Source organism: Chironomus tepperi, unplaced genomic scaffold (assembly GCF_022539635.2).
Source record: "Chironomus tepperi strain 1889 unplaced genomic scaffold, CSIRO-AGI_Ctep_v1 contig_335, whole genome shotgun sequence".
Classification (NCBI taxonomy): Eukaryota; Metazoa; Arthropoda; class Insecta; order Diptera; family Chironomidae; genus Chironomus; species Chironomus tepperi.
The window spans coordinates 3,199,508-3,223,617 of NW_027226457.1; the positions used below are offsets into that span (position 1 = coordinate 3,199,508).

Below are 24,110 nucleotides of genomic sequence, written 5' to 3' on the forward strand. Positions count from 1 at the left end.
AAATACAAAAATATCAAACATGCTTATCTGCTCTGTTGCACTTAATGACTTTTGCCTTTTCATCCACACAAGCCGATCACATTCGTTTTCTTTTTCCATTCCACAGTCAAGGCATATGTGTGTAGCTATAATTGAAAAGAGAGCTAACGATATATCCATTCATCGAACAGTGTGTTTATTTTCTTGTTTGTTTTCTTTTGTGCCTTAAACAAACAAGAATCAGTATTGTTGAGATTGCGTATCATACAGGTCTCTCAAGTGGCCTTTCTCTCGTGTGCTGTATAAAAAATATTTATCGATTCTTTTTTTTTTTTGTTTTCGAATGCGAGAAATAAAGGTGGACGGAATTTAATAGTGAATATTGGATTGAAATTTATTAAAAAATTGAATTTTGAATTTTGGATTTTTTGATAAAAATTAATTAAAATTGTGCAACACGTGCTTTGTAATCAGACAGATAGCAGATACAATATCATTAAAGATTTAAAGATATAAGTGACAATTAGTTAAATAATCTAATTAAGCAATTCTAAATGCAATTCAAAAACAAAAGAACTTAAAAGTGATGCAAAAAATATAAAAGAAGCAAACAAATGATTTAAAAAATATTTGAGATGCAAAATAGACGCGAAAATATACGATAATTTCAAATTTGACATCAATTTTCAAAGATTTTGGAGATCAAGAGTGAATAAAGAGTAATTAAAGGATTTAACAAAAGAAAAATTTCAACTGAATAAGTTGAAATTAAAGTTAGAAGCAAAGACAATTTTAAAGAAGCAGGATTTTTGGTAAAAGAAGCAGAAACTTTAATAAAGAAACAAAAAGATTTTGAAAAGGGAGTTGAAATTAAATCTCAAAAAAGGAAGCAAAAAAGAAAATCCTTTAAGAAGCAAAAATTTTAAAATTGAAGCAAAAAATCCAAAAGACGCAAAATATCAAAGCAATCATTGGAAAAGTTTCTATCATAATTTAATAAAACTTTAAAGTTGACAGAGTAAATTGAAATTAAACCTTAAAGCAAAGAACTTAGTAACATTTGAAAAAGAAGCAGAAGTAATTTGTGCCTTAATCATCTCAAATTTCAAATTCAAAAAGTAAACAAAGTGAAACTGATAATCAATAATTTAATCACAAGATACAACAACAATAATTAAATTTTGTGAAGCTAAACATTCAACAATAATCAGACTTAAAAGTTACAAATCATAAAAATAGCAAAAAGTGCGTGGGCGAAAACAGTTTATAAAAGATTTTGATAAGTGAGATAAATTTCATTTCATCAACAATTTCAAATTATAAATCTAAGTCGATAAAAAAGGCATTCATTCTCTCTCTCGCACACACATATCTCCGCATACTCTCGAGTAGATAATTTATTAACTAATTTCATATCAAGTGGAATTGAATGTTGTGTGGAAATTGAATAAAGAGAAAAGAATGAAAATAAATATTAAATAAATTAATGAAGCAATTGAAATTGAAGTTTTTTGAAATATTTTACATCTAATCTAAATTGCAAATGGACAATTTATTTCATTGCGGCGAGTCTTGTATGAAGTAAAAAAAGAGCACAACAACAACAAAAAAGTATATCCTACATACACTCATATCAGCGACAACTCTATATAATGTAAGTAATAACTTTTTATTAGCATTAAAAATATTGCATGCAGTTTTTTTGCGGTTTTGTCACAAAAAAGCTATGAATTTAATGACTTAATTTAGTTCATATTAGGTCGGATGGTCGTGAAAATTGAATTACTGTACATTGATGCGCATTATCTGAGGGAAATTATTTTTGAAGGGTATTTGTTATGTGTTTATTGGGTTTTTATGAATTGTTGGATGTTTTGGATTAGATTGCATAAAGAAGCATCAGGCATGAGCAGTAGCTGGTCGGAATATAGCTATTGAACCCTTCCTAATGCACATTTTGAATCAAAAGTGATTCAGACGCTTCAAATTGTAATAAAAAGGCAATTTTGCCAGAATTTCGTCAATAATCCACTTCTAAGTATTACAATCTACAATCACATGCAAAAACAGTCATTGCCAACCCCACAAAATCCCCATAATCCCTTTCATACCTTAAATTAAACCACAATTCCCTTCAAAAAAAATCCATAAAATCAATTTCCTTACTTCATGCAAATATACAGCCAAAAATAAATATTCGCGGTCAGTCGCACAAAGGAGACACGCAAATGTCGCTCCGGAGAGTGAGATAGACTTAATTATGCTAATTTTATGCGTCACAATTTGTTTAAATTGATCATTGATTGAGAATTTCAATTTAGAATCTCCTCTGGGCCCCCAAAAAACAGAATGTGCTGAAGAAATTAGGATCTATGGCTTTTAATGTCTACCTTGCCGCGGGTCTTTTGGCTTTTGAAGTTGTCTTTCTCATTTTTAATTCACTTACACAAATGTGAAAAATTTAAAAATATTGAAATTCTTGTTTTGAGATGTAATAAAGTATTAAAAAGAATTTTCAGAATGAATTAAGAAATGGAACTTGAAATGGAGAGATGGAAATTATTTTTTGCGGTGCTTAAGAATATTTGAATTTTTTTTTTGGATATTTTAAGTGCTTGTGGCTGAAGATGAATAACTTTTGAGTGAGATTATTGAATATTTTGAGTGGTCGATGCTGTTATTGGATGACTTTTGGATTTTATTTGTGTTAAATTGAGGAATTCGACACAAAAATTGAAACTTATTGAACAAAATTCAAATTAAAAAATAAAAGAAATTTAAAATTTAACGGAAAAATTCAAAAGTTTAAAATCTTGCAAAAAAAATTCAAAATTAAATGAAAAAGTTTAAATCGTAACGTAAAAATTTTAAAATTAACCGAAAAATTCAAATTCAATTGAAATAAAATTCAAAAATTTGAAGAAAAAAAATTTAAATTTTAACGGAAAAAATTTAAAAATTTTGCAATTTTAGCTAAAAAATTCAATTTTTTACACCAAATAAAATTCAATAAATTTCCTCATTTCACATTCCAAAACGTCTTTCCCAACAAAGGAACAATATCCAATATCAAATCACTCCACAAGCCTCACAACTTCTCTTTTCATTAATAAAAATAAATTAAAATTTAAATTCAATAATATAAAAGAAAAATTACAGATTCATGAGCAATAAAATAATAAATTTGTCGACAATTTATATTGATAATTAATGTGTGCACGGACAAAAGTGATTGAAGTTGCTCACAAGCTATTATTTGTCACGATTGACAAACAAACAAGATAATAAATTATTTGCTGTTCAAACTTAATTGTAGATGAGATTTTGTTTGTAGGTTTTTAGTGGAAATGAGGAATTAATATTGATATTAGGATGTACTTAAAGTTCCTTAAATGGGTTGTTAGATGTTTAAATTCTATCCATTAGGTGGTCAAGTCAGGGACGTATTCTTAGTGGTCAACCCTTCTTCCTCACGCATAGCACGCAATGTCCAGGTAGTGACAAGAAATGAGGTTCTAGTTAAGAATGGTACCGAATACAGGACATACAGAAATTATATAATTTATATATGCCACATTGCCACATAGTTTATATACCCCTAGATAGTTCAATAGTAGGAGCATGCGATCCGAAATCGTAAGACGTGGGTTCGAGTCCCACTCAGAATCCAAATAAATGGAATTGTTAATATATCTTAGAATTTTCCTTTTTTGCACTATTTTCGCGAGCAGCATAACGTATTCCTTAGTGCTGCATCCCTAAGATTGCCCTGTGTTTAACGGCACTTGATTCATTTTCATGACTAAAAATTTGAAATTTGCGGCATCGAGCTGTTCATGTTTACTCTAATAAGAGTTTAAAGCACACAATTCAGTACATGATACTTAATAATAGACTCTCTCAATTTTGAGGCGTTACTACATGACAATTGATGTGTTTTGAGTTATACGGTAGAAAATAAGATAGTACTTTATCTTCATTTGCGTCAAGTTCTTCTTAATTTTGGTAGATTTTAAAAATTATTCAATAATTCAGCATTTGATTGATGATCAGCTACGGTATTGAGGATTTTTCTAACCTTGAAGATTGTTTTTCAATATTGTGACAAGTCAGGTACCACAAAAATTCCTTTGAAGATTTTCGAGCAGTTCCATTTATTTTACAACTTTTTAAGTACTATTTTCTATTAAATTCAGCTATGGATTAAGATCCAAATCGTTCAATTTCAGCCCAATAACTATTAAGTTTTTATTGTTCCTAGATAATCCAGCATTAAGTCACAAAAATAAAATCGACTATCCTACGCAAAATATTTTTGGTTACTTAACATATCTCACCATCCATATGCTGTGATCTACAGTCATTTAAAACTCATAAAGATATTCACAGCTTTTTTATTTTATATCCACAACTTCCACCATCGATAGAGCGACTTCGTTGACAAATTGCTTCAGATCAGATATGTTGAAAGTTGAAAATGTCCTAATTGAGTCATACAACGTCAAAGATTAGTTCTATTGCCAAAAAGTATAAAAAAATACACAGCAATAAACACAGAAACAGCGATGTTCAGTAACAACAACCGGAAATTTGTCGCCAAAACATGAAATTCCAATTTTCAGGTTGTTATTTCATCGTCGAGTACCTTCGTTCGTTCCTTTTTCTTGCTGCTATGCTCAAATGCAGAACAATAAATTAATAAAAAAAGAAGAAAACAACAAAAAAAAAAAGTTACATAAAATGCCTGTGGATTTTATTGTTTTTGTCTCAAGATTCCTTTTTCATGTTGTGCTGTAAAAATACTTAATAGATTTTTAAGTGGACTGTTTTTTTTTTGCGTAGAAGGATATCCGCACATTGTCCAATTTTTGGTTTATTGCTGGGTAAGTGGTTTATTGTGTATTGTAAAAGTTGAGATGATTCTTGAGAAAAATGGTCTGGGGATTGTTGGGTATTAAGTGGAAGTTGTTGATTTTTTTGGTATGCAGTGGCTTTTATGGATGGATGGACTTAGGGATATGATATAAAAAAATGGATAAAAAAACCTGCACTCAATTAGACATAAAAATTTCCGATTTATGTGAGGGACTTGAACCCGTACCTCCAAATTCTCCTTTTGGTCAAACATCGTAACCACTCAACCATTGCTCACTTAAAAAATTATTAACAAAATGCCCAATATAAACCTTCAACATGCGCCTTAACATCCCAAATCACAAACTGCATTCCCAACTCATTCGTCCTTCACATTCCCAGCACAAACATATTCAGTGATTTGTGGAGTATTAGAAATTATGAGTGCTACATGCTGCCTTTGACCAAACATTGGAACCTTGTCTGTGTGTCGACCAAAAAAAAGGTGAATGTCATAAATTTAACATTTTAGTGCTGTTTACTATAAAAAGTGCTAAAAATAACGTTGCATGTTCTGAGGGAGAAATTGAAATATTTTTTGTGTGTAGCTGTAAAAATAGAGCAATGCTCAGATTAGCGGAATTTTCATCGTAACAAAATTCATTTAATGGTTTTTATCAGTTGGAAAAAATATGAGTAATGACGTTATAATGGACGCAATTATTTATAACATTTTTTGATATCAACTCAGGCTTGAATCTTACTCTCTTTTTACTTCACAGATATGTGAATTCATAAAATGTTTTGCGATAAACATGATTCTATTTTTGCTTTAATATTTCATTTATCATCCGATGTGTTTATTGCTAGTCTATTCTATATAGATAGACTTTATAGCTTTTTCGGGGAGGTTTATGTCCATGTTTAATATGCATAGACAGTCGTAATGGATATTTTTTTCTTTAATTATTATTTTTTTATGAGGCATTTTCGGTCATTTTGTAAAAATTTTTATTGATAATAAAGCTTAACTCGGTGAAGATCCTACTTGCTTTTTTATTGCATTTGAGGTATTTCATTCATGAGAATAAACGGCATGTAGTTAAAAATGCTATAATACATGCATGATGTCGTTTTGTTTGCTATTTAATTAATTACTATCTTCTGTTTACTTTCATTTAGTTTCTGAATGACTTTTATGTGAGTTTGCTTGTAACTGCCATTTTAAATTTGAATTTTTAACGATTTTTGGAAATTTGAATTTTTAACGGGTTTTTAAGATTTGAATTTTGTAACGATTTTTGGAAATTTGGATTTTTTAACGGGTTTTTTGACATTTTTAAGAGTCAATAGATGTGAAAACTGTCATTTTGTGCTTATTATGAGCATACCTAAGCATCTAACCTCAATCCCGAATCAACCTCTAACTGTAAATCAAACAGAAACTCCCAACAACAGTCACAATCGACAGCACGAAAAATTGATTTCAATTAATTTCCAAATTGACAATTTCAATCAAATGCTTCGCTTCCTGTCTCTCCAAAAAAAATATTCAATTCAATTCAAAACTGACATTGCCATTTGTGTCTATTTCCTAATACATTTTTTCACACAATAGATTTGTCGGAGATGAAATGTTGAGATAATGCAAAGACTTAAATCATCTAATGGTTTTGCCATGTCATATGCCAATGTTGTATTCTTCTTCATCGACCAAATTTGCCTTAGATTCTTTAAAAAAAATGCTCATTCAATTGCCGGCACACTTTTTATCTTCAAAAAAAGCTTTCTTCGTGAATATCTCAGTTCCAATCATAAATTTTCCATTTCTTACAGATGCATAATTTATTTTATTTTAGACCCAACCACATGAAATGTGCGCGATGAACAAATTTATATGAAGCTTCATTCTTTAAATAGTCAATTTATATAAGAAAAATATTTTTAAAATGGTTGAATGAGAAATGTAAGTGGAAATTAGCAATTTATGAGGCATTCATCAATATGAACTTAATATTTGTATGTTCAAATGGGATGAAAAATTACATACAGGCAAAGTTAAATTCATGAATAAGTAAAAATAAATCTAAATTGCATTAATTAAAATAATATGAATGAATTAACTGGAATTGCTCCCATAAGATCACTCGAATCCATTATTTGCCTACCGTAAAGTGGCGAAATTAGATTAATCAACATGTCAAATAGAATGCAATGGCATTTTTAGTCGCAAAAGTAATAAATTAACATCAAATTACCCAATGGAAATAGTTTTGAGCAAGTAAGAAAGTCACTTTTTGGTTGGGTGGCGTAGGCGCATTTGTTGAAGGGAATCGGATTTCGTAGGATTGTGAATAGGTTTTAGAATGCTTAGGAATTGATCTGTGTATTTGAAATCTTAATCTTATCTCGAAAATTGAAATTTTGACTAAAAATCCCAAAATTTTTCCCACCTCGAAAATTTTTTGGCCTCTAGAATTTCAGCAACCTTACAAATTGAAAATATTTTATTATTAAAAATATAATATTACTTCTCAACAGCAGCAAAACTTAAAAAATTCACCCAAAAAGTTAGGTTAATTTTTTTAAATCTCTCTAGAAACTCAAATTCTCATTCTCAGAATCTCAAATTACCTCTCAATCCCATTCCGCATAAAAACTAATCCACAATGATTATGAATTTCCCGCCACACACGCTGCAAATCAATTACTTTTATTCACTTTACTTTAATTTGTTTGATCATTCACCGCTCAACTACTCGCGGCTACTTGTCTTTAAATCTCTTTTCATTTCTCTCATATTATCCGCAAATGTGAATATCAGACGACGACAAGAGGGCTCTGGCGCATATGATTGATTTGAAATATGTGTTGAAATCAACAATTCAATACGCAAATCAATCAATCATATCATTATACATGATTGGGAATATTAATTTATATGAGTATAAGTATAAATCAAAAAAGATTCGTTTTAAATATTGAAATAATCACTTAAGGAATGAAGCGGAAAAAGATCGAGTAAGGGGGGTCGATGGAGTGATTGGATGGATGAAGAAGCATTTCGTGGTTAAGTGATTAGATGAATTAGAATGCTATGGTTTGATACATGCTGTTCATCTTTTATTGGTACTTAATTCGTTTAATGTATTGCTTCGGGTTTCTTCGTATCTGGTCGAGGCTCTTCGGGTCTATTCGGAGTTCCTCGTATCTACTCGTGATTTTTCGGGTTTATTTCTGCCTATTTAAGTTTCATTGAAGCTCATTCCAGTTTATTGGGCTTCATTGGTTATGTTCGGGTTTGTTCGGGTCTATTCGGTTTCATTCGGGTTCATTCGTGCACCTTCGGGATTCTTCGGATTCTTTTGGAATTCTCAGCACTTCCTTTACTCACGAATTCTCAAAAGTCACTCAAAATGCCACTTTTATGCCACTAATCCATCAAAAACCGACCACATTAGCAGTACGAAAAAGCAAATACAGCTTATAGTGATGAAAGGATGAGAGTCATAATACAAATAAACAAAGAAAAAGGAGAATGAGAAGACAAACGATGAAGGTGATTGGAAATAAGAGAAGAAATTATTAATTATGAGATTATTTTGTGATGATAAAAACCATTAGTTTCTGGTAGAATGGCATGTTTAAGTATATTGATGAAATAATCCGATTATAAGATATTTTGTATGTGAGTGCCTCATAATTGATGACTCTCTACGAAATTTAACTTGAGTGATGTGTCAGGTAAAGAAAAAAAGTTTGAAATTTGATCGCATTTTATAAAGTTACAGTAGCAATATTTGGACATTTACAGTAGCTCGAATGTCTTGACATTTGATCCCAATCGCATTGATCCATCATGGCTGGAAATTCTTTTACCTCATTTTGCGTCTGCGCAGATTAAATTCCTCAAGAATTCATGTTTTGTGGCAATAAATTGCTTTCATTTCAAAAATCGATGTAAGGGAAAAAAGTAGTAAAAAATGGAGGATTTATTCACTATGCATTTACACGTGCATTTGTGGAAGGGAATAAGGTCAATTTGGTATAGTCATGAATTAAAAATATTTATTTTTAATTTCTTTAATAAGTTGTTGCACGATATGCAGTAATGGCAATGAAAAAGGTGCAAAAAATTAGTGAAAATTACATTGTATTTTATTTGGTATTGGGTGAGGAATTGTTTGATGTTGGAAATGAATTGAGTGGCTGGGGAGAAATATTGAATTTTTGATATTTTTTACTTTCTGAATCTTAAATTTAACGTTTTGTCAATTTTTCGTATGCAAATTTATTTGATTTTCTTACAAAAGCTAATTTTCATGGGTTCAAATCCTAAAATTTGATAATAATTTCAATTGTTTATTCTTCGGAGTTTAATATTTTTTTTGCATTTTTTCACATATTAACGAATATTTTTAATGAATCTTATGGACACTATTTAACAAGTTCCTCCACCACACGACCAACCAAAAAAATTTCACTTTTTGTTAATTCAAAAACTTTATTTTTATTTTGCAAATTTTTCTAATAAATTTCAAAGCTATAAACGAAAAGTATCTATCAACTCTCCTTCATTCCGTGCTTCATCTTCCTATTCATCCGCTCATCATCATTAATGACAACATCTTACACATACTCGGAATCGAGAAAAAAAGATCCACATTTATTTTATTGAAGATTCTTGTTTTAAATTGATTGTCGTGTGATGTTGTGTATCTCATTATTATTTGTTCCGGCATGTTTTGAATGAGGTTTGAGTAGAGATCCCTTGTGATGAGACTTTGTGGATGTTGATGTTGTGGTTAGGTTGTGGACTTAGAGATATTACAGGCTGAAAAAAAGGAAAAAAAAATTCAACCTATTCTTGACGCAGAAAATTAAAATTTTTTGATGGGATTCGAACTCTAGAATTTAGCCTTTTTGCAGATATTTCAATTTTTATAACTAGATAATTTAGATGAAATTGTTAATTTAAGTTACAAAATTTTTCCAAATTAAAACTTAATTAAAATCAGATCAACCTTTAAAAATTCACCACAAGGGACTTAAAATCCATAGAAAAATGTGCGACACCGAAGAATGAATGAAACAAACTTAATAAAAGCACTAAGTGACATCATAAAGATCAATATAATTTTAATGCATTTCACAAAAGAGAAAGAGTTAGAATAAAGGCAACAAAGTAACAAAGAAGAAGACATAAAGGCATCAATAACAACAGCATCAATGAGAGGTGATGATGTCACACATTCTATTCAAATGTACCTCAACAGCTATAAAATCAATCTTTTGACCATCAAAAAAAGCGTAAATAAGAAGAATATTTTATTCCTTTGTTTCTGACTTCATGGAAAATGAGACAAATTAATCAACCCGATCGATTAATTAATTACAGTCAATTAAGAACTTAACACGTTAACATTTTTTTGATGTCCATTTCCATTCCATTTATGCCGGCAAATTTTATTTGATTTTGAAAAGTGATAGCCTTTTATCATATGCCGCATCGACTTTTATCGGCGATTCTCCGTGATGATGGAATTCCGTGTCTTGTGCGACACTTTAGTAATATGAAGAAATTTCTTGATACCCTCAGTCGCCACTGTAATCAAAATTTCTTTTTCGTGTTTTCTTTTTCTATCTTCCTTCTTATTTGGGACGGATTATGAGATGATTTTGAGGTTAGAATTGGTTTGTCGTGCTGTCATAGGTTGGGTTTTGAGGTTAAGTTGGATTTTGAGGTTAGGAATGCTTTGTTGGGCTGTCATAGGTTTAGTTTTTAGGTTAGGTTAAATTTTGAGGTTATATTGAATTTTGAGGTTAAGTTGGATTTTGAGTTAGGTTGGATTTTGAGGTTAGGTTCATTTTGAGGTTAGGTTGGTTTTGAGGTTAGGTTGGATTTTGAGGTTAGGTTGAATTTTGATTATGCGTCAATAAAATGCGTTCCTAACCTCAATCACCTCCTTAACCACATTCAAACTTCCCCATTTGATTCATAAAAAACCAAAGTAAATGTAAATAAAAACAACAGTTGAAGAAATGCCGAAAAAAGAGTCTTTTAGAATCTGATTTAAATAAAATATGTTTGTTTGTTTTCAGTGTTCTTTTTGGTCATTTTTTGTCCCTCTTCCATCTCTTTCATCTTGATCTAATGCGATGATGATACACTCATACAAACTATTTTCTTGATTTTTATCTGGTGATATTTAAATGTGGAAAATTAAATTATTTTATTAATTAGGAGATTAGATAAGTTATAGTTGAATTAAGTCGATAATTTTATTGATTTAAAATTAATTTTTTATGGGGATATAATCTTTTTTTTTGCGGATGGTGGAATTTGATGGATTTTTGGGGACATTTTTGAGGTAAACTGGCATCTAAAATAATTTTTTGAAATTTAACGGAATTTACAGAAATTTTTGAGTTTTGAAGATTTGAATTTTGAACTTTAACGGCCTTTTTTGAACCTTTTTGAACTTAATCGACTTATTTTGAATTTTAATGAATTATTTTTGAATTTTTACCAAATTTTTTGAATTTTAACGAATTTTTTTGAACTTCAACGAACTATTTTGAACTCAAAATCCAAAATTTTAAAAGCCGTTAAATTGAACAAATTTAAAATCCTAATTTAACACGTTAAATTCCTATAAAATCATCAATAAATCAAATCAAAATAAGTTTTTCATCATCATCTTTCAAAAATGGACATACCTCATTTTTCACACGCGCCTTTTCATCATTTTTAGCACACAACCTCTCATTTAGAATCTAAAAACTTAATCCTCATCTAAAAAGTCCATTTTTCAAACCCAAATTAATAAAAATTTCTTAAATATTGCCAGCATAACCACACTCATCATGTATTAAATTGAATAATAATCTCAGAGAATCGACTTTTGATGTTTCTTAATTCACACACAGTCAAACACATCTACACATGCTAATATTGAGTCACGATTAAGGTCCATAATAGCTTGAGTGTGCCTTTATAAAAATAAAAGAGAGGCAATAAATTCATTATAAAATAAATTTTCTTATTCTGCCTCGTATTGTCGGAAATTTTACCACTGATCTTTTACGTGCCCGATGACACAGAATTGAAAATGAAGAAGTTTTACTTGTTGTTGTTCGCGGAGATGAATGGTAGAAAGATGGCAAAGTAATGTTCATGAAATGCGGCTTTTAATGCGAAAAAAAGAAGAACTAAAGTTGATCTATTAACGTCGTATTTTATTTCACGTTTCTAATGGACACTAGTGTGAAGAACTAGCGTCTTTGTGTTTGCCGCCGGGGATTGGGGAATCAGAAAAAGAGAACGCAATAAATGACATCCCGAAAAATAAATAAAAATGTTATTAGGATTCGAATAGAACATAAAAAGCTAATAAATTTCCCATTTGAGGAATTAAAAATAAAAGAAATCCTCGGACTTAATAGAGTGGATGAGAATCTTGATGTGATAAGTGACTTCATCGGATTTTGAGTCATAAAATAAGAGTGAGAATTAGTAATAAAATCAAATATTTGTCATAATAATTTGGTGAAGTTTGTGGATGTGGTTGAGGTTAAGTGGTTTGGTTAGGCGGGGTTTGGGGATATGATTGATGTCTGATGGTTAGGAATGTACTTAGACTGATTGAATATGACTGGTGCTTATATAATATTTATTGCTTAGTTCAAAATATAATTAAATAATGATAAATTCAAATTAAATGAAAATTGCTAAGGTTCGAATCCTACGAAATATAAAATTTCTAAAATGATTTTTTTGCAATATTTTAATAATATTTATTTAAATTTAGGATATCATTTTTTTGCAAATATTTACGACTTGATAATAGATATCCAACATCCATAAAACTTTTAAACTCAATCCTCAAATCAGCTACAAATCTACAGATCAAAATGTATAAAAATCCTCAATTATTATGAATATGCATACCTGAATCTTGTTTATGACAAACAGTAGCTCATAATTCAGTCGATTTCTAACGGACCTCTCTCACCAAAATAGCAGATGTATCATATTAAATACCGATAAATATATAATTAATTAAAGTTTTAATAATTAAATTTTTCGTTTATTAATTAAGTTTCTCAAAAAAAACTTTTTTTAATACTGAATGATTTTGTCTAATGATAAGTTTTGATTGAATCTTTAATTTATATCTTTTTGTGGGACTTTTTGTTTCTGCTGAAATTAAATCAAATTCACACTTTTCAATAAATTTTAAGAGTCATTAATATTGACTTTATTATTTTTGACACCTTTTTTTGGGATGAATTTTTGGAATTTTAATTGGATTTTTAGGATAGAAAACAGCTGTTGATTTTATAGAAATTACAATTTTTGGTCGAATTTTAATTTATATAGAAATGATAGCTAAATTTCTAATTAATATTAAAATGAGTAAATTGCTCAAATGGATAGCAATTGTGCAAAAATGCATGGTGCGGGTTCGAATCTCAGTCGACAATTTTGAAATAATAGCGTGATATGTGCTAAGTCATGTTTTTTTGAAAAATTTTTTTTTCAATTTTTTTCACCTAACTTAATTTCCAAAAATTTTCCCAAATCACTTCCACCAAAGAAAATGCAAAAACATCAACAAACCTCCATTATCTAATTTTAATCACGACATAAAAAAGAGTTTTACGATTATTTGAGGTATAAAATGTGGTTTATTGAATATTTTTAATAATCTACAACCAAAAAAATTATTAAATAATTAATTGATTATTCAAATATTCATACGTGCTGAACAAAAATAGCCAGGCAAAAGGCTGAATAATTAAGTAAATAACATTATCAATTCAGATTATGGCCAGCATCAATAAAAATTTATGACTATCACAAATTGACAAGAGTATTTAGTAATCATAACATGATTACTGCAGCCAGGAACTGCAAAATTGTTGGCTGTTGATAAATTAAGATTTTGGGGTTGTTCGGGATGTTGGGTTACGGGGATCATTAGCCATTGCGAAATGTCTACATCGAGATCGAACTCTGGTTTCGTAAGTCAGTTAGGATTCGAACTTCGACCTCGACTAATCTAAGGCTGCCTCAACTTGAACGACACTCCATGTGTATCCACGTGACCACAAAGATAGAAGAATGTCAATTCCAATTCCAACCAGACGTCACTTAAGAACATCCCATGCAGTCCCTCCTTTATCTCAATATATCAAGCGAATTTACATTAATTACACTAAGTGATGGTAAGAGATTATATGTCTTTTTGATATGCTTCATTTATGAATAATAAAGGAGTTTGATACGAAATGGATTTTTTTACGACCGCTTGAGTCGTCAACAGTAAAATAGCTTGAGGAGAAGAGAGCCATAAAACATTCTTCTTCGTCTTCTATTGGCATTATCGCTTCGCTTTGCTTCTTTTTTTGTGAACATTCTCTGGTTGTGCTTGTGCAGATAATATGAATACGTTGGTAATTTTTAATAGTTTCTTGATTATCATCAGTGACAAAATGACAAAATGCCGCACCATGTCTTATTAATCAATCAAATGGAAATGAAGCGGTCAGGCTTGGGTTCGTCAGTTTGTGTTGATGGTCAGGAAATTATTTGCATATTTTTAGACAATAACTACTTTTCTTTGGATGATCGTTAAAGTTTTGGAATAACTGTTTGAAAAATCAAGTAAGAAAGTCCTTGGGTGAAGAGACACAAAGCGCATTTTTTGGAAATTGGAATCAACATCTAATCATTTGAAGCACTAGATCGGAATAGCAACCATGTTATACATTGGATAACATACCCATTCAAAACCCATCCCCTATCCCTTCTTCATTATCCATAAAAATATACTCTTAATTTCTATAAACGTGCAAGTCCAAATCATCGAGTTCTCATCTTTATGATCACGTGTAATGACTTTTCATTATGACAGTCATTAAATGTTTAAGCATATCATTCACATTTACGACTGTTCGGCCTTTTTTGTACATCTCTTTTAAAGCCACTTTAATTATTTTGTTTTACTCATCGCACTTTCTGTGAGCTTCCTCTTTTGATGGATATCGGATAGCTTTTGATGGCTTTAATGGCTATAAAGCGGTTGTAACTGCTCAACAGAGGCAGCTTGGGTGCTCTTCATTGCGAATCTCGATCTTGGCCATCTTTTATGGAACCTCAACCTACAAATTTCACGTAGAACGCGAGCAACTCGTTCCTGAATTTATTTACCTCATTTAAATTGTATGAACGGCATGTTTGGTATAAATTACATATTGAACATGCCATTATTCTCCATATTTCTTTTATTTTCCTCTCCTGTTATGCTTTATATATTGAAAAATCAGTTTTCATTTCTGCTTTATATATATTTTGGGCCGATCCAATTCGAGTGGATTCAATGCTCTATAGCAATGCTGAAGTTGAAGTTGGCGCCTCCAGTACGATAACATTTTAATGGAAAGAATCTGTTTTATTTCTTAAAATTTTACCGACAAATGAATTTTTCTTTTCTTCTTATTGCGCAGCGCAGCTCAAACGATGAAGATTCTGTGGATTTCCTTAACTTCTCTTTCTCTCCTTATTTTTATTCAATGGAATAAAAATTACGATAGATGTGGACGTGAATAAATTGAGGAATGGGGAAAGAGAAATAATTTGTTGGAATGAGAGAGATGGATGGATGGATTTAATGGGGGAATTAGGGATTGCATTTGGGGATTGGTTTGGGAATATTGAAGGAGATTTTTTGGTGAAATGGGATTTGAACCTAGAACCCCCATCCGCTCTAGGTTATAGCCGACAAATGGGATTTGAACTCGAATTTCCTCTTCGACTAGGTTAAACCTCGACAAGCCTGGCGTCTTGGAATTTTGAGGAATTGAACCTTTGAATTGGGAATTTTTGGATTTCAAGAATCTTGTGCCATATGTCCCTAGTTATATTCCATGACTATTTAGCATATACTTCACTATATTCAAATGTCCATCAACTAACGCTTCAAATAAAGCCACTAATTCATCACAATCCATAAAATCTAGTCCACAATCTGAACAAATCCTCTATCACATCCTCAAAATCTCATCACATCCAATAATAAAAATAGAACTAAAATTAAAATTTTATTGAAAACACATAAAAAAGTCCCCAAACAAAAAAAAGTCACAAAATTTTATGCAAATTTCCTGTCCTGTCCTTGAAAACAAACTTTGTCCATCATGAAGCCCATGTCGAGTTTACCTCGCATTGTTCAAATCAACCCGCTCGCATTTCTGAATAAAGAAAATCTATTCATTATTCAAACTCATTAAAGTTAAAAGAGTTGTCACTGCTCACTGTTGCATAAAAATGTCTGTATGATAAAGGCCAGAGTTTCTCCGACTCCGGGTGCGAATGAGGAATATTTCTTTTAAAAATACAAATTTTTATTGCTTCATTCTACCTTATTTTTTTATAATACAATGATGATGATTATATAGGCACAAAAGCTTTTAATGGCTTTATAGGCACAATTTAACTTCCATCTATTGTTTTCACTTTACGTTATGCGGGTGATTTGATTGGCTTCTATCATCAATAAGCGCAGTGCATGACGAGAACATGAGACCATAAATATTATTAGATTCTAGTGGCGTTGCATGTCACATGTGCAAATTATTCCCGCATTGGAATGTTTTTTTACAGCTCCAATTTTTGTATTTTTTGCGTTATTTTATCTAGAACGGATGCTTTTGAATGTTGCTTATGATGTCATGACATTGTATCAAGTTTAAATAGCGATAATGTGATGGAGATTATCATGTTTTAAACTGTTTGTAGGATGATTATCATGGATATGGAATGTGGGTCGGTTTAGATGCTTGTTGGCAGTGCTTGACTTGAAGGGGATTTTGAAATTTTCAAAAAAAAAGGAATAATTGAAAAAAAAAGTTACAATTAACGTAAAATACGTATAAACGATAAAGATTCGAAACTTTGTCGTCTTAACAGCTTCAAACGATTTACACATTATTCCATTGACAAACATTTTCCGACTAAAATAGTCTTGCAATTTTATTAATATATATCCAAAATTTAGATACTATCTTAAAATACTTTAAATTGGCAGTTCCTTCACATTATGAATCAGAAATTGTTTCCTTTAAAATCAAAATAATGTTCAGACTATTAAGTTCAGATCAATATCCAACAATATCTGAATAATAGAAAGCCTCCACATACTATCAATCCACATCCATATCACCATTTCAGTCTACAATTATACGTGCCTTACTTACATTTAATTCAATCCAAACAATAGCTCATTTTTATTTTAAAATATTTCGATAAAATAGCAATTTCCAGTCACTCCTGATAGCCGACTAATGAAAGTTATTCAAATAGAAATTGACATGCTATATTCTTATCAGACCTTACTGTAACTTATTTTTTAAAATAATAACAATAATAAAGCTCATTTGTTGTGTTTTCTACTTGACATTTATCGTATTTAAATTTTTTTTTTAACAAAAGATTTTTAAAATAATATTTTTTAATAGCTTGTCAGTTTTCATGGAATTATAATTAGTAACAGACATTGTGTGTTATCAATAAGAACCAACATTATGTGCTATTGTCAGTACATTTTTTTATATACGGGATATATTTTGTAGTTGAAGCTTGACAAGTTGATTATTTATAGGTGCGCACTATGTGAGGGGAATTTTTGAAGTTGATAATTGTTAGGATTTAGGTTATGGAAATTGATATTGTTGTGGATGATATTGATTGTGATGTGGAAGTTGAATGGATGATTGGGTGATGTGAGTGGCATTTAAGTATGAAATTTGCTATCACTTATTAAAAACTGTTAAAAATTAATTGAAGAATTTGTTTGAAAAATGTTTGAAATCAAGGTTCAAATCCTAAGCAAATATATTAATTCATTGGTACAGAATATGTATTTTTTTGTGAAATTTCCACTTCAAACTCTCATTCACAATATTTTTTAATACTTTTTCAAAGCAATTCCACACTAATGCACTGCAGATAGTAAAAATATTTATTACATCTGTAATAAATCAATTCTCGTATGTGCGAAAGAATTTTCTTTCTCAATTTAATTTTGCCACCTTAAAGGCCCTCTTATCACAGCCAAAAAATCATATTCATCTTCAGTACGAGTACGAGAAATATTTGATTTATGAGGTTAAGTGCTTTAAAAGGCTTATAAGAACATATATCAAAAATATTTCAAGAGATGATCGCCATTTTTAATAATTTTCTTTATTGCCTCACTATATCATACATAAGATGCACGTTGTATAGCAAGCCAAACACACAACGAGTTTTACAACAAAAAATACGCGACGGGAGATTTTTTGGACTGTGCGGAGCGAATGAAAAGAATGAAGAATAAAATCCAATAAAAATGTTATATCATAAAAATTATTAATTTATATATTTTTTCTCTCTTCTCGACCATTTTATGAGGCAGAAAAGAACAGCAATGGGAAAGAAGAACTTGAAAATATTTTTACAAATTTTTCTTACTTGAATGATGAGATATGAGGCGGTAATTTGCATAATTTCTAAATGGTTCAGCGACTTCTCTTCGTTTTTTAAAAAAATATTCTTATTGCTTAGCATTTTAAGTACTCAAACAGACATTCCAGTCTATTTCTGAATTTTTACTGGAGTAAAAATAATTCTGACTCAACATCTGCAGATATGATAAAGTATTTTAGTCATTTTGTTAGGTTAGGTGTGGAATTTGTATGAATTTTTGGTAAAATGTCGAGAATTGAGAGTTTTTGTTGATTGTTGTCGGTTCTTGCCACTTTTTTGAAGAATATTTTAGCATTTTCTAATTAAATCATTAAGTAATTAAGGAAATATCAAGAAAAACTTTTCGAAGTGGAGCAAAAAATTCAAAATTCAAATTTTTATTTAACGGTTATTTCGATTTTCAAAACTTTTTGTCTCTAAAACCACAATAATATCCCACAAAACCATAAAACAACTCATGTCTCATCAAACCTTGACTTGTTGTCACCTCAAACCACAAAAAAAAACTTATTCCATCCAAACTTAACAAATGCTCGGCAATCATCGCTTGCGTTCTTGAAAAGGAAGGCTAATTAATAACGAAAAAAAAAGTCAAATGATTCACGACTCGCGTACCTTAAACAAGCAATTGATGTTGATAGATCGTCAACACTTTAATGAGATGCAGAAAAAGAAATGCACTCACAATTTGTGTCACACTCACTGAATGTGCTGAAAAATGCGGGTAAAGGAACAATTAAAAATTCATTAATCTTCTTCATCTTCAACATTTTTGTTCTATAAAAAAAGAAAGACAAAAAAAATTGTCTCGTGTGTGTGCACAAGCGAGCGGCTCTTCTGTGTTATTTTTGGTGCTTCACCTTGTTTCTAATGATTATTTAGTGTCAGTGTGGTAAGAAAAAAGAGAGGAGATGAAAAGAAAACGAAGAAATTGAATTAAATTATTGAAAATATTCAAATTTTTGGAATTGACGGAAATGAATTTGTATATTTTGTGGAATAGCTGGTGGTTCAGCTTATGCAATGGATAGATTCAGCACTTGTAGGTGAATCCGGCTTATTCAACACTTGAAGCTGAATTTAGATAATTCAGCACTTGAAGCTAATTCAGCAATTGAAGCTGAATTCAGCTAATTCAGCACTTGAAGCTGAATTCAGCTAGTTCAGCATAAGCTTCAGCACTTGAAGCTGAAATTCAGCGGTTTTCCGAAAACCGCAAAACCGCACTTCAGTATAAAAACCGCGGTTGAAGCTGAATTCAGGAAAAATTCGATTAGTTCAGCACTTGAAAAACTGAATTCAGCGAACAACTAATTCAACTTTTTATAACAAATAATTTTAAGCTATTTTCAAACCAATTTGAAGCTGAATCTAAATTCAGGAAAATAGAAAAATTTAATTTCTTATGCTTTAAAGTTTTTCAAAAATTTCATACATTTGCTTTTTGAATTCAGCAAATTGTGCGGAATTCCAAATATTCAGCTCTTATTTGCCCCACACGGAAGTATCCAAATTTCAATCCACAATCCACAAACAAAAAAAAAGATCTTTCAAGCTCACAAAAAGCAGTCTGATTGAGAAGTTTATTTTATGATAATTTTATACATTCTTTTTTTTATTCGCGATCAATACACAACCAGATGATGTTGATGATGATGACGCTACAATGTATATCATTATAAAATGTAATGTCGCTGCACAGAAAACACACTCGCGGTCGTCGTGAGTTGGATGGAGAAGAAGAATTGCAATTAATTAAACTTAACGGGTCTTCGAATTTAAGAAAAAGTATTAAATTGTTGGATATTAATCAGTCAGTGAATAAATTTAGACTCATTTGTTGATGGGTCAAATTGGTCAAATGATGAGGATTGTGGAGGAGACTTGGTGGAAATGAAGTTCGGCTCTGTTTAGTCAGATGGAGGGCATCTGCTTTAGCAGGAAATGTTAATTTTAATTTTTCTGATGCTCTTTAATTTTAGACGATATGTTTTTGGTGATGGGGAGGTGGTTGGTCACTTTGGGATGGAATGTATTGAACTGTCCTTAAATTATTGGTGATTCCTTTAGTTCTTGAAATATTAAGTAGCTTTTGATGTAATTAAAAACCTAAAAATGAAGATTTTAACAAAATAACCTCAAAAATCGTCAGTTTTCTTAATATATCTTTGAAATTGTTGAAAAATTCATGAATTAAGTTGCTGTAGATTACTTTTGCCACTTTTTGCAACAAAATGACAGTAATTTTATGAATAATTAGTGAATGTTGAGCAAATTATAGTCAAAAAACTTTTTGAGGTGGAGAAATTTTGATCAAAAAATATTTCAAATTTCAAAAAACCGTTAAAAATTCTCATTCAAAATTTCAAAATAAAATCGCTCAAAGCACACAAAATCAACATGCTGTGCTCACTCGTTCAATTACTAATTTGCATATGGCAACGTTGTATTCTAAATACCCTCAATCGATTTCAGTTGATGCGATGTAAAAATAAATGTATGATTAAATTGAATCGTCTGGTCTGCCTTCATATGTATTGAATTATATTTTCACGATTCCTATTTTTAATAATTTTTTTACGAGAATTTTTTTTTATTCGAAACTTCACACAAATTTTTAATGCTTTAATTTATTATTATTTTTTTTTACAGTATTTAGTCACCTGTAACCCTTAACGACCATATCATGTTTCATACCACGCCATCGTATCCCGAAATGACATCAGTAGCTGGAAATACTGCATCATTTCATCAAACAACAAACACAACATCAAATACACCTGTTTACGTGCCATCAAATCGTGCTATACATCCACAATATGCTGGACATGCTGGAAATTATGCAAATACACAAAACGGATGGCCAACGGAAAGTGCATTTGGTAATTATTCTTACTTAATTTTTTTTTTTGATTTATGTGTCAAGTTATTAATGGCTTTTTAATTGAAACAGGTACAACACATTCCCCATTTTATGCACAAAACATGATGTACATGCGAGCTTATGATCCGTCCGGTTTTCAAAGAACATCTCCATATGGAATGGGTAAGGACTTTGTCTTTTTCTTGTTGTTGTTGTTGTTGTTGTTGTCATTTGATTTATGAATTTTAATGGGCGTCATTAATCGCCAATGAACGAAAAAAATAAAGATCTCGAGAATGAGAAATATAAGACTTAATAAAGCAATATGTAATATTATAATATCCATTACAGAAAGTGCAATGGACTTTCAATTTGGTGAAGGTCGTGAATGCGTTAATTGTGGTGCAATAAGTACACCTTTATGGAGACGTGATGGAACTGGTCACTATTTGTGCAATGCATGTGGACTTTATCATAAAATGAATGGCATGAATCGTCCATTGATAAAACCAAGTAAAAGACTGGTATGTTGTGTAACGGATTTTTAAAATTTGAATTTATTTTTTTTTTCCTTTAAGGATATTAATTTGAATTTTCAATGACAGTTGAGATTAATTTCTAATTTATTTACAATTTTAGCAAACGGCAACAAGACGATTAGGATTATGTTGCACAAATTGTGGCACAAGAACGACAACATTGTGGAGACGAAATAACGAAGGAGAGCCAGTATGTAATGCATGTGGGTTGTACTTCAAGTTACATGGCATTAATCGCCCACTTGCAATGCGAAAAGATGGCATTCAGACAAGAAAACGGAAGCCAAAAAAGGCTGGAAGCGGTCCAGATGTTTTAGGTCTTGTTAAGAAAGAAGACTTTCATCATCATCATCATCCGGATGACCTTAAATCAACAAACCTTACAGATCGTAATGGTAATGGTAAACTTATGATGCCCGGTAGCCCAAAAATGCTTCATAGTACGCCAAAAAGTCACATATCACCCATACATAATCATCATCATCATTCATCGCAAGCATCATATTCATCACTAGCATCACCACTGTCTAATATGCATGCTGCTGCTGTTGCCGCATCATCATCAAATATCAACACTCCATCAAAATATGACTTACAGCCATCATCGAATGGATCACTTGGACCAGCTGTATCATCCTCATCATCCGCATCATCACATAATCATTCATCAGCCGTCTCATCACATTTATATACATCACCATTAATATCATCAGCATCACAAAATAACTTGCATAGTTCATATTTGCATAATAACAGCTTAACAAGTCCATCATATGGCTCAATAAAGTCTGAATCAAATATACCCGGCATTACAAATTCAAGTATGATAAGTGGCAATTATGAGTATATGAGCAATTGTATACAGAATGGATATTTTGGCGGTACATTTGGATTGAGTAATGGCAGCGCACATCATTCCGACTTGAGTGGATATCATCATCAGCATAATGTTATTCAGGCGGCAAAGTTAATGGCGACGTCTTAAGAGAAAGGATAGAAGAATCATAATTTATGGACTAGGAAGTGATGGGTTGGGGGTTGGGGGTCAAGAGGGTCCTGAGTGATGTCCTCAAGTAAGGCATAAAGGAACATGAAGAGGTTTCCTCTGGTGAAATTGAATATCATGTGACGTCACTTATGAATGACCCCTAAAAATGGATTTCTGATGTACAATTGAGGATGAACTTTGATCCAACCTGCTATACGTCCCTATTTGGACCCCAATTAAGTCCTTAAAACTGAATAACATCCTCCAAGGATCCACAATTCGGACATTTTAACTGCCATCTCAATATACCCCCTCATACCCCCCAGACACCCATCCCCAAAAAAAAGAAAAAATTGTAAAATTCACATAAAACAAATCCGCATCCAGAATTGCTATAAAAAATATTTTCATATCACATAATTAAGGCATAAATGTATTTCATTAGTATTTAAAATAATTAGTGCAAAAAAATTAATCGAAAAGTATTTAAAGACGTACTTTATGTAAAGTTAAAAGATGTTAATGGCTTATAATTTAAGATTTTATTTCCTTCAATTTCTTATCTGTGTAATGTGTAAGAATTAAGCATTAAAATTTAATGTGTAAAGTTCCTCTTTGTAATTAATACGTGCATATACATAAATTTATGGATACTTTTTGATATGGCATGATTTGTGGAATTTATAATGAGATAAATTTGATGGATGGAATATTAATGAAGATTTTTTTGCTAATGGAATGATTTTTAAGGTCGGAAGTTAAATATAGCTTTTTTTTTGAAAAGTTTAAAAAATTTAAATTTTCAATTTTTAAATTTAAAAATTTTAATTTAAAATTAAATTAAAGTTTGAAATTTTTTAAATGCTAAAAATTTAAATTTCAAACATTTTTTTAAAAATTTAAACTTAAAAATTTTAAAAATTTAAAAACTTTAAAAATTGAATTTTAAAATTTTAAAAATTGATTTTTATAATTTTGAAAATTTAAATTTTATAATTTTGAAAATTTAAAATTTTATAAATTTAAAATTTGAATTCATTAGTTTAAAAGATTTTGATAAATGATTTTTAAATTCAAAAAATTAAATTTTGGGCAACTTTGAAATTTCAAATTAAAGCAAATTTAAAAATTTAATTTAATTTTTGAATTTTAAAATTTAAATTTTAAATTTAAAAATTAAATTAACTTTGAATTTTTAATTTCATTTCAATTTCAACTCTCAAATTTATCTCATTAATTCAAATAAACCTAAATTAAATATTAATTTAAATTGTATAAAAAGTTTCAAACCATTTCAGTGCCTGTTTCTGTAAAAAAATATCAAAAAAAAAAAAATATTTAAAAATGTTAAATTTA

At 30.3% G+C, this 24,110-nt stretch overlaps 1 protein-coding gene across 1 annotated transcript; it reads left to right on the forward strand.

The window, feature by feature from the left end:
- The first annotated feature begins 241 nt into the window (after positions 1-241).
- Positions 242-22,875, forward strand: pnr (pannier). The gene is made up of 5 exons (XM_070643943.1): positions 242-1,633; positions 21,017-21,246; positions 21,318-21,410; positions 21,579-21,751; positions 21,867-22,875. Exons 2-5 carry the CDS (start codon positions 21,051-21,053, stop codon positions 22,749-22,751), a joined length of 1,347 nt encoding a protein of 448 aa, XP_070500044.1. The 5' UTR covers positions 242-1,633; positions 21,017-21,050; the 3' UTR covers positions 22,752-22,875.
- The last annotated feature ends 1,235 nt before the right edge of the window (positions 22,876-24,110 follow it).